Consider the following 12275-nt stretch of genomic DNA (forward strand, 5'->3'; position numbering starts at 1 on the left):
TGAGAGAAACACGCCGCATAGAACTTTGTATTGCCGCGATTTCTGAACGGACAATACATCCGCCTCCCTCTGAGTACCTACTCCCTCCCCCCCTTTCTCTCTCTCTCTCTTTCTCTCTCTCTCTCTCTCTCTCTGTCCGCTAAAGCGTAACGCTTGTCGGCACACATCAGGTAGCTGCGCTTTAATTACTCATTTTTCTTTACCGCTCCAAAAAGCCACCGATGTGTAATAGAGTCGGCGCGGGGCTCCTCCCGCTGCGCGCGCGCGCGCGCGCGCAGCTTTACGCGCGCGACTGGAGCGGAGCGGAGCGAAGCGGAGTGGAGCGGCAGTGAATCCCGGCGGCGCGCGAAGCGCGGATGTGTCCGGCGTGCGCGTCGTCTTTGTTGTCAGACGACTGTTGATGTTTGCACAGTTTATTTGTTCGGATTTTTTTTTTTATTCAACATTCGCGCATCGTTCGTTCATCCGACGTCTGATTTCGATCGACGCAGCCGACGATTTACTTTCCGCCTTTCTCCAATCTTATCGTACGTGATGCACACGCGATCTCGCAAGTGTTGTGCGTACATACGTGTGAGCTTTCAAAATCAAGTGTTTCTGAGTCAACGCGCACTGAGTATCTCGCGGCTAATTTTCTTGACGGCTACTTCAAACGGACGCTAAGGCGCGTTTATTTTACTTCCAACATATTACCCCTCGCCTCCATCTGATTTTACTTCCGCGTTTCGCGCAGGACCCACGAGATGCAAAAAAAAAAAAAAAAAACGATAGAAAAACGTCGAGCTTTCGTACGCGGTTAGCGTACTAAAAATATACGTTAAAGCGTAACGAGTATTATATCCTCCTCTCGTCACGATCCGACGACTCGGCAATTTTTACTCTCGGGAACCGTCGTCGTTGGAACGGTTCGCTCATAAGATTTTCCGCGATAGAGGCCGATTCGATAAAGAGCGACGCCTTCGCTCGTCCTCGCGCATTAAGCATCGTCGTTTGTGTCCTTCAGTCGTTGCGTAGTTTCCGGCCGGTGTACGATCGCAAGACGACGCCTCTCATGAGGACTCTCGCCCACGTCGTATCGCGACGCGCGACTGGCGCAACGCTCTCGATGGTCTCCTTCCGTCGTGCGGTTCGTCGATTTAAATACGCGATATCAACATCCCTTCGAGATCTCGACGAGAGACTTGGTTCCCGAGGCCGGTATCAAACGTAGTAGCAAGCCTACGAGCGCACTGTGCAACAACAAACTCGTTTCTTCACGCTGTACTGCCTTACGCTCGGCAACGAGACCCCGCGTTAATTATGTCTCTCTCTCTCTTTCTCTCTCTCTTTCTTTCTCTCTCTCTCTCTTTCTCTCTTTCTATTCCTCGCGACTGAAAGATAATTCTCCGAACCTCGCATCATGTTACATCAGCGTTTTTTTTCGCACCTATATCGAACCACTGGGGACTACCGTTTTCTAAATATTATGACGGGATTCTTTTTTTAGATTTCGCGAGAAAAACGTGAGCGTCGACGAGCGCGAAAAGATTTGGGACGACGAAATTTTGTCTGGGAGTTTCAAATCTCCTCTTGACTTTTCGCGGCTTGAGTTTTGCACCGAGAGAGAAGTGTCATTGAGCCTTCGGATTAAAACCGCCGTGTCGACGATTGCACACGGTTCAGTATTCCTCTATTCTGCAGACGACTTTTCAGACATTTCCCGTTTGCAATCCACACAACGAATTACAAAACGCTTGATTCAACGAGCATTGCACCGCACAGACGAGTTCCTCCAGATTGAATGCCGCGGTAAAAAGCGACCCTCGCGAGAAAAAGCTCGCCTTTCTCCTTTCTTCTCTTTTTTTCGTCATGCCTTTATCTCCGCTATGTTCCCGACGGTGATTAACAGAAGCACCGTATTCGATTTCCGAGCAGAGATAGCATGAGGCTCGCGTCGTTACGAGATAAGTCGTTTTCAATTAAACGTGGCCGAGTCGGAAGAGCTCTTGAGGCAAGTGCGCTGGAAAATCGGAGGAAAAGAAAACATCTCGCGCGCGCGAGGTCCAATTGAGTAACAAAGATAGGAACGCGCTTGGATTTAATTGAAGAGTCTTCGTCACGAGCTCAAACGTGGCTCGTAGATCGCGGAATTCCACGATCTCGTTCTTTTCGAGGCGAACCAGCTGCGTATAACGATTTGAATAACGATTTGAATAACGATTCCGCGGCGGTGCGACATTTGCATTCGCGCGAGAAGGAGAAAAAAAGAAGGAACGCGGAAGCGCATTCCGCCGCGCTGCCGATGTAATTCCGCTCATGCGATATCGCGCTCATGTCCCGCGGTCGCTCGGTCGGTCGACACGATAATTAAGCTTACGATCCAATTCCGGCGTGTGTCGGTGACCTTTCTCTTTCTCTTTTCTTATCTGGTCCACCGTGAAATCCCACGGTGGACGTCGCGTTGACGTCAGGGTGGAGGGAAACGCGCGCGTCCTCGCGGATAAATTTAGCCCTTTAACGCGCGATTTTAGGGGCGTCGCTCGCTCTGACCTTTTCGAGTACGAGCGCACCGCGGAATTTCTGCAGGGCGGGAGAAGCGAACAACTGGGGCAGACGCGAGAGGGGCTTCCGACAGAGAACCCGGGGGTTTCGGAAAGAACAATCATTTTCCGGGCAGTCATCCCAATCATTGGATTGAACGTATTGGATCTCGCGCGTATTCCTCGTGCCTATCGTTTTTCAGTGAAACAAAAGGAGAAGAGGAAACGCAACGTTTTCGAGCGCGACGACGATAGCGATGTGTACGTGATAACGCTTTTCAAAAAACCTTCCAGGTGTAAATGTCAAAATAGAGGGTCAGCAGTCAAATGCGCGATCGAGCGAAGGAACAAGAAAGCCTGAAAAAAATCGCGGCGCGATCGCGCGCGCTTCTCGTCGAGTCCAAGGACGTGCGATATCCTCAAAGATATCCTCAATTGCGTCGCGTGAGATCCGAACACGTCGTCGCCGCTCGAAATTAATTCGATCGACGTCGATTGACTTGCGTTGCTCGTGGCGGCACGTCACGATATGGGTCGGGCGAGCGGACATTGTTACGTGACACACAAGGCCGAGGTGGAAGCTGCGCTGGGATGGGAACGAAACGAGGGAGAAAAGAGAGACGTGACAGCCGCGTTACGCGTGAACGAATAGTCGCGTTCGCGGCCGGCAGGACTTCCGATACACCCGAGCTCGATTTTTCAATCAGAAAACGATACTCGAATACCGCGCGCCGAGGCGATTGTAATTAAAGCGCGCCCACTCCCGTTTACGTGCGTGGAATTACGTGTGATGTAATTACGGGTGTAATTAAAACTTGCATTTTTTGCATCGCGGAAAATTACAAGGATACGTCAGATAAGAAAGGATGATGTAACAGCTCTTTCTTTTTTTTTTTCTCCTAGATTTCTTAGGTTTTTTTTCACGAGAGTTCAAGTTGGGATTAAAATCCGTTTGAGATTTGTGTAACGCTCCCCTTTAATACGTCTCGTCTTATCATTCTTGTTCGCGATTTTATTGCGTCGGGGATTGGCGCAATGTAGAATAAAATAATTTTATACGAGTGTATTGGTGCGTCATCGGATCGATCTTTCCAATTCACCTTCATTCTCACTTTTCCGAGAAATTGATACACGATGGAAAACGATTTGAATGCCGGTATCTATGTCAGCCCGGAGGCCATCGATTACCGTTCGCCGGAGGCGAAAAAAAGAGCGTTACAGCGTTTTCACACAAGTGTTTGATTATTTTTAAAACTGCTTTTTTTTCTTTTTCACACATGAAGAAGACACGAAACGGAAGAAGCGCGAGTGACACCGCGTGGTCCAGGAACGTTGCCTTCGGAAACGCCGCGCAAACCTGTGAGTGCGCTCGACTTTTCGCCGCACGCGTACGCGTACGCACGCACGCGTGAACAATTCAATTAGGGAATTGCGGACACGTGCGTGTCTGCCCGCCCGCTCGCTCGCGTGCAGCCGAGCTCGATCGCACGACGAGATAATTCACGTTGTACTCCTTTCCGTGGAATGAATGAACGTGACCCACGCATTTTCCCTCCCGCCTGGGTCGCGACACAGAGAGAAGAAGAAGGAAGAAGAGGGAAAGAGAGAGACGGAGAGAGTAGATTGAAGAAACGAGCGGACACGGGGCGTGTGCGAGCTTGTAAATCGTGCACTTTAAAGCGTCTGTGCGCCGCGATAAGGCCCATTCATCGTGATATATATATATATATATCGAACACCGAAGGAATCCCGAAAATTCACGAGCTGCATCGAGATTCAGGATGTAATATGTGTTATCTGCATTGGAAATGAATGATGAAAGTACAACGACATGTTGCGTATCGATCGTTCGAGGATCATCCCAGAAGATCGCGGCGCATCATGATAACTCTCTCGCCTTTTTTTTATCATAACGTTAACGTAACGTAACACAACGACACACAGATGCGAAATCTATATTAGGTTTTTCGGCTTTACTCGCGCTTTATAGCGCGCGAGGATCGACCGGGTATTGGCGCACATATCGGTCTCCGGGCACCGGAGCGCGATTAAGCGCGGGAGCGTATCGTTCCTCGCGATTTTACGAGCGAGATAATAAAATCATCGACGCTGCGAGAGCGAGAGAGAGGAGAGGAAGAGACAAGGAGGCGCACGGGAGTGCGAGGAGATACGTGCCGAGGGGGCATCTGCTCGACATGACACACGCCAGCGATTTCCCCCCCGCGATACGGATAGATGCTACGTGGGAGGATCATCATCGGGCGGGCAATAAGGTCGAGAGCAATTGAACTCCCGGCGGCGGCGTCGGTGGATTTCGCCGTCGGTCCAGGAGAAACGGACGGCGCCGCATTCCGTCGATCATGGAGAAGAAGAGCGGAGGAGAGGCGCGGCCGAAGATCGAGATCGTGCGGGTCTCGTCCATCGAACGCAGCAACTTCCGACCGCTGGACGGGGTCCAGCTACGTGCGACCTACAGCCACGTGCGAGTGGGCACTTACTGCCCGGAACCGGAAGCGACGAGCGGACCGACGATCGAGAACAAGCCGCCGATCGAGCAGACGCGACGTTTCAAGAAGTGAGTGGACTTTTGCCGCGTCTCTCTTTCGATCGATATCACTTTAATCGTGAGAAACGAACGCGATATATTGCCTTTTATCGCCATAGGACGTAATCAGTTTCACCGAGATAAGAACCGTCCGGCCGATCGATAATGCCAATTTTTTTATCATATTTTACACATTATGTTCCGTATTTAATAAGTTATATATCATGATTCTTTTTTCTTCTCTTTAATGGCGTGAAACAGAATGATTTGTGGAATCCTTACAGAAATTTGGGACCAGTATCAAGACTGCTGAGACGTCGTCATCACGCGACATGCCTTGCCACCAAATCCTGTGATAACATTTATAGCGTGAATAGGAATAGTAATTCTCTGGACTGGAGAGTCAGCCAGAACGCCAACGAGCAAGGTAATTCATTAACCGTGACTCATAACGTCGTTGACAAATTGCGAGAATTCGTGACTGCCACGCACTTACAAATTGTTCACTTGTTTTAAATTTTATTATCAACTATATACAATTTTCATAAATTCAAATTTCTTTTCCCGTGAAAATTCCTATTTGAAAAAATTCTCTCACTTAAATGAATTAATCGCGTATGTTTGATACGAAACGCTACCGCACCTTTCAATCGACTTTATTTTTTTTAATTCGCGTTCGTCTCTCATAACAAAGATACATATTACAATAATTAAACGAATTAATTAATTAAACAAGGTTGGTCGCGATTGCACCGGTAAAATCCTCTGTAAATTTCAATTGGTCATTTTTCGCTTTTCTTTTTTTCTTTTTTTTTTTTTTTTGTTTTTCTTTAGATCTGCAAGCCAGACAGAGCAGCAGCCTAGATTGGAGAGTAGGAAGGTCCGTCACTTTCGGCTCCAACCGGCTCCACTGGGGAAACACAACGCGAAGCGCCGAGCAGCTTTCCAGGAGCGCGCCTCTCACTTCCGATCATCTTCAGACACCGAGCACGAGGTATGCTAATTCGCGCCGATGCACCTCGCGCGCAGATCCGTTTCGCGCACGCAACGAAAGCAAATAATTTATGACAAGCTCGGCGGCCGAGAGCGCGGCCGCCGAGCAGAAAAGTATAACGGTAGACTTTTGTGAGCCGAGAAGAAATCAGCGCGGGCGGTAATAACGGTGGGAGGGCGGAGGAGGGTTTGGCGAGGGGCGAATCGCGATAAGAGAGGAGGATACCGGGAAAACGCGATAGTCGAGTTATATGGGAAACGGCAATTAATTTGCTGAAAAACAAAGTGCGGATAATGACGTTCGTTTGGAAGACACGCGAGGAAAATGTAAAACTCGGCGGAAACGCGGAAAAAAAAGGTAAATTGATTACACTTTTACAAGATAATTAACCAAGTCTGAAAGACCGCGCTTAGTAGAGTCTGAGTATTCTACGATTCAAGGTATTGTAAAAAGATTAATATTAAAAAAAAAAAACATTCAATCAAATTATCGCGAAATCTTTAAAAAAAAAGAAAAAAAAGAGGAAAACTTTGATAAATTTCTTAACTTCTATAAAAGTTATTTTCATTGCGTAATATCCTCCTTTTCATATCGTCGAAAGGTTGAAATGAATGAAAGGTGAATGATTAAAATATCGCTTTAGATCGAAACTCGTGTCACTATTGAGACGACTCTCCCCGCGCCTGTCCCGACCCGGAAGCAAGGGCTCGCTGCAATCATCCCCGACTATTTGTCCATGGATCCAAGTTGAGTATTCGACGGAATCGATCGAAGGCGGCAAGCGAGAGGAGTCGCAGGAGAGCGATGCCAGCTTCCAACAGGAATTACAATTGAACGAGCTACGGAAACGGATGGCCGGGATTGCCTCCACGTCCCAGGTGATTGGTAATCTACGTAAACGTCTCGTTCCGTCTCGTCACACGCAATAATCGATAGTCGAATAATTACGAGTATGTCATCCGATAACGAGCACGTCGATAGCTTCGTACAAGGAAAGTCGTTGAATTCACGTTGATTGCCGACTGCAAACGATAGTGTCAGAACTCGCACGCTTCATTTTATAATAATCTCAAAGAACACGCTTCATTAGGCTCAAGTATGGCTCGAGGAACACGCGAAAGAAATAGGGCAAACTTGAAGCTCGACGTTCAATCGTTCAATCTTTTTATTGCGGTAGTTAAGCAACGATCAATCAAACGAACGAATTTACGATCCCTTAAAGAATTGCCCGATCACCAGGTCACCCGGAACGGAACTGCATCGAAGGCGCGCCCATTAATAGCTTCCGGCGTGAATCGCTTGAAATAGAAGACGGTACGAGAAAAAAATCCGAGACGGATAAACTTCCTATTTAATTTGATGGGTGACTAAATCCTCCTTAATGCGCTCTTAAGTCGTTCGGGTTCGCGCTAAGTTATAATCCTGCCGCGTCATCGCGGTTGGTGACATTAAAACGGGTTTTATCACGTGTCAGGTCACGACGAAGACTCCCACTAGGAATGACGCAGGACAGCAAAATCTGCCGCGACCCAGGATTCAAGTGCAGGAAGTCGAAACTGAGTGTAACCACCGGAACGTCCGCACAGCGTAAGCCTTCACTCTTCTCTCGATCTTTCTTCTTTCTTTCTCGTCCACCCCCGCAACCACAGCTCGACCCGAGAAACTTCGCGTCACCAGCACAGAATCGCGCCAATTCCTGTAGAAGATGCGAAGCGTGCGCATCGTTTCCTCGTAACGCACGTGAATTGCCATGTCCAACCTCTTCTACTTAACGCGCGTGTTTCACAAACTCCGAGGGTGAACGGAAGAAAAGTTTCCGGATGCTGCGGAAGGCAATGTTCAAATACGAATCTACCGCTGGAGACTTTTCTCTCGAGCATCCCGTTAGCGCAATTTCCCTGCTGAACTTCGCATCAGCTTCACGATTGCATGAATCCTGAAAACGTTTGTTGTAAAGCGGAGGATTTTCTTTTGTGCCATGTATATAATACCGCATCCAATAAATAACTGTATGTTTCCTGCATTGTGATCTTGATCTTTACCTTAGCAAAATCACCGCAACAATTCTCACAACTTAAGCATGTAAATCATTCACTGTGAACGTGAGATCTATAGAAAAAATTTTTTTCAAGAATACGAATTATTTTTTAAAGATTGGAATATTTCTGTATATCGAAATTTAAACATTGCAAGTAATATTTATTCTCATGACGATTAAATTGATATAAATCTTCTGTCAGCAGTTTTCATAAAAATTTTTTCAAACGTTATATGATTAACGCATTCAACATGATTTTTATCAGAGAAAACAATCAAGTATTCACTCTTACATAACAATAAATTTATTCAGATACAGATATTGTATTCAACTCGTTTGCAAAATAAAATCTGAGAATATTTAAAGTGCACTTTAAGTGCACTAAAAATACGATTCATCATACATAATTCACAATTTTTTCTCTTTTAATTTTTATTAACAAACCAATTTCATACATAATTAAAATAGCTTTCGTAACGTATAGATTATCTCTGTAAGAAGTGTTTCTTAACGTATATCTAATTTTAGATATATCTAATTTCTTATCGAATTTATTTGTTTGTATTAATATCCTTTGTGTTTGTATATTTTCATTCAAGATACTGTCAATCGCTTAAATCAGCAGCTTTCATAAAATTTATACGTGCGTGTGGTTTTCACGCTTTTCTTTAACAAAAACTTGCGAAAAAAATAGACTCTCGCTCGCGAGGAACGAATATTGGTAAATTTATTAAAATTATTACAAATATTATAGTTTTAATGAAAAAAAATATTTCATTCGCAAAGAAGAACATTGCTCATCTTGATTCGAGAAAATGTAACATTGGTTGATCGCAACAAAACCAACAGTTATACTTTACAATACTTTTTCTTTTTCTTTTCTTTCTTTTATAATTTCTTTCAGTAAAGCTAATTTAGACTTAGAAACAAAAAACTTTATATCAGACATGACTACTCGTAATATGTACATATAAAAGTGTAAGAGTAACCATCATAGAAATGATTCAGGTATCGTTGAAGACGACATATCATGGATGACCTATAGACTAGAGAGAGATGATTATCTCGTGATGGAATCTGGATTAAAATACCTTCCTGCTCATCAGAATCCACAAAGTCTATCGTGTCTTCTGTCTTTGGCGTACCTTTGACGTCTTGAGCATGAAACTGTATTATCACGTCGAGCAGAAGCTCGTCATCCTTATTGGCAGATTCATCTTCATTATCACTGATTGGTGTACCACTGCGAGACAATTCATCCGGAGACAAGGAAGCTTTATCCTCGTCGTATTCGTAGTTACTCGAAGAATGCATACCATCTGATTGACCGTCAAGATGTTTGGCTACTTTTTTTTTATTAGGCGAACTTCCTTTTGGGGAAGGAGGATCGTCAAGTCGCTTCCTTTTCAATTCTTGATGCGTTTCATTTATGTTCAATTTGGAGGTTGATGCTCGCGATGCAGCGTCACCGATGCTCACGTCAGATTGGTCAGCCTTTACTGGCTCGTCTAGCGTATCTTTCAATAACGATCTATTGTATAACAATGTGTAGCAACCCGTCGACCATCTCTGTAACTCTAGCGTCATCTTAGGTTTCTTATCTTCTTCAGGTACCAAGTCGAGTCCTGTATATTCCTTTAACAATCGAAAGAAGGAAATAGACTTGAATAAATCACAGAAATCTTTCAATACTTTCGGTAAAGTCTGTTCATCGGCTATCTCGTAGTGACGTATATCCGCTGGACCGATCATTCGCCAGCTGATATCCTTCGACGTTAAATCATTTGCGATTTGTTGATATATCGATTCCTTCAAGAAACCTTTAAGAAATGTATAAGAGGACATCTCAACCTCTTCCTGAATCTGCTCCATTATGCTAGGCTCTAAATAATCGTCGGAAATCCAAGAGAGCAATTTCACTTCGGTAGAGTTTGGTTGCACAAAAGTCTTGGCTGGTTCGCATCTTGGCGACTTATGGAAATCCTTTTTTAACGGTCCGTGAAACCAACCGTTGATCGACCATCTGCATTTTTTGTCTGTCAATACCTCGGCCACTTGATGGTAGGAATTGTTTGCCACTTCAAAAAATAGGAAAGAGTTAAATTTCGGGATTAATGACTTCACTACTTTTCTAGGCGAGCCTTCTTCGTCCGTGTCAAAAAGATCTAAGGCACCACCATCTGCCTCTGACCAATCATCAGTCAGATATAATATATACGCGATTCTTCTATCATCCATGTTGTCGTCGTGACACAACAAGTAATCTGTATTGAAGTAACGGGCACTCGACATCGAGACTTTTTTATTCAGTTCAATGTCTGTATTACGCTTCATCCATGATGTCAAATCGTCTCGAAAAGATCTGTTCAATCTTTGGATGCATTGATCATTGGCATAGAACAGATCCTCGGTTCTCTCAAACTGATAAAGATCGTGAACTTTACGTATATGATTATGATGTTCCAATTCTCTCTTTAAATTCTCTATAAATTTCTCATCCCTCAAGAAATTTGATATCCTGCAGACTTTAAAAGGTTTCGATATGACTTCCAGATTGGTACCCTTGAAATCACTTTGGGAATGCCAGTACTTTTGGAACTCTTCTTGAAATTCCATACTGTGTATGTGCCCCGAAAACAAATTTTGATCCGCCATATCTGTCCAGTGTTTTTGTTAAACTAATTTAGAAATCTCAAATCTACAAATCCTTCTTCGCTTAATATACAATTTCTCAACTAAACTATGCACAAATTATAAATTGGCAGGAATTAAATGAATTAAAATTACTGTAACACGAAGCTTTTTTCTTCACATTTCGTCGATTTCCTTAATCAAAAAATCCCGAAAAAGAATCTATTAGAATTGAATGTATCGATATCGAAAACATTACCAGTTTTTCATTTCTTACCGCTTGGAAGGTCGCAACAAATGATTCAAAATTTCCGAACGCACGGGTCAGTCGTAACTTAACTTAACCTCTTTTCCGCGTTCGTCGAAAGGATTCGTCAGCCAAGTCTCCAGAATGACGGATAATTTTCTGGTGTCTGATCTCGCGATGTGACAGTGTAGCTTCAAAAAAATTCTCCCAATCGGTTGGCCCACTGCGTACAATCCACGTGATAGTCCCAGTCGTAACACGTGTGCTTTACAAACAGTAAGAGAAGAAAGCTGTTAATCGCAAGTGTCATCCGTAACGATTGTCATTACTGGCCAGTGGCGATAATTTTACCGGATTCTATGTACCACGCAAATTATGAAAATCAACCGATCCGTTTTCTCTCTCGCGCGTAAACAATCGCAACAGCAGCCACGATCCAACGACCTCGGACGACTTCCTACTTCCTACTAACCTTTCGAAAAATGTCCGTTCTTCGTTTCAGCCAGCTGAAGGCGGCAGGAATGTAGCACTCGTGATAAACGCCCTGTAGAAATCACAGATTCTTGCATTTTCATCAATAATCATTTAACAATCATTGATTTTGTTAATTATTAAACGCTTCGAAAATTTTCATCCCTTTCGTGTCGTGTTTCTGCTTCAATACAAATTAATTTTAACATCGGTTTTATTTAATTTCGTTATCTCTTTTTAATTTTTTTGAATTAAAAAAAGACGAAAATAAATTAAACCTAGATTAAAGTTAATCTACATTGACACATTGATAGACACAGATGTTAGTCGGCTTTTTAAGAATTTTGAATGAGACTTGTTTTAAAAAATAAAACTGACACAAGTAAAACTCTACAGTGAGCGTATCGACACTAAACTTTTACCTTGCTATTGATTTTTCTGTACCGTTTATTTTTCTCCTATGTCCTCCCTAATTATAGCATTTTACATCAGAAAATGTAACGTCGCAGTAGAACCGCAGATACAGGGTACATAAGTACGTCGTGTCGGTGCATTTGAAATTGGCGCGGCCGCCGCTTCGCCGTCGCGTCGTCGGATGGCGCCGGCGTCACCTAGGCAACATGGCGGACGCGTGTCACGTTTGACGGGTGCCGTTGCGTGGTCGCGTGGAGAGAAGAGACTCGCGGGGCCCGGGATCGTTGCGTGATCGGAGCGCCGAGTGGATCGTGCGTGGTGCGTCGCGACACGACGGGCGCGTGACGTCTCGCGGAGGATCGTCCCCGGGAGAAGCCGTCCGGCCGGAAGCCATCCTGGAGCCTGAGACCCGGAGA

The 12275-nt window shown here is 44.6% G+C and overlaps 2 protein-coding genes across 3 annotated transcripts in view; one reads left to right on the forward strand and one right to left on the reverse strand.

The window, feature by feature from the left end:
* Positions 1-12275, forward strand: part of LOC105430173 (uncharacterized) — a 36622-nt gene that overhangs the window by 2265 nt on the left and 22082 nt on the right. The window contains 6 exon segments of the mRNA XM_089077094.1: positions 3803-4856; positions 4859-5094; positions 5349-5491; positions 5899-6058; positions 6702-6936; positions 7533-7645. Coding sequence (XP_088933220.1) covers positions 4755-4856; positions 4859-5094; positions 5349-5491; positions 5899-6058; positions 6702-6936; positions 7533-7645 — 989 coding nt within the window. The 5' untranslated portion in view covers positions 3803-4754.
* Positions 8378-11433, reverse strand: sud1 (Prolyl 3-hydroxylase sud1). Of its 2 annotated transcripts, none has more exons than XM_089077106.1 (2): positions 11340-11433; positions 8378-11239 (listed from the first exon to the last, which is right to left on the reverse strand). In XM_089077106.1, exon 2 carries the CDS (start codon positions 10749-10751, stop codon positions 9048-9050), a length of 1704 nt encoding a protein of 567 aa, XP_088933232.1. In that variant the 5' UTR covers positions 10752-11239; positions 11340-11433; the 3' UTR covers positions 8378-9047. The 2 variants fall into 2 exon arrangements, with proteins under 2 accessions (XP_088933232.1, XP_088933231.1); XM_089077105.1 differs by lacking the exon at positions 11340-11433 and having other exon boundaries at positions 8378-10753; positions 11005-11147.

The sequence above is a fragment of the Pogonomyrmex barbatus genome, unplaced genomic scaffold (genome assembly GCF_055798465.1).
Source record: "Pogonomyrmex barbatus isolate J1 unplaced genomic scaffold, ASM5579846v1 scaffold2, whole genome shotgun sequence".
Taxonomy (NCBI): Eukaryota; Metazoa; Arthropoda; class Insecta; order Hymenoptera; family Formicidae; genus Pogonomyrmex; species Pogonomyrmex barbatus.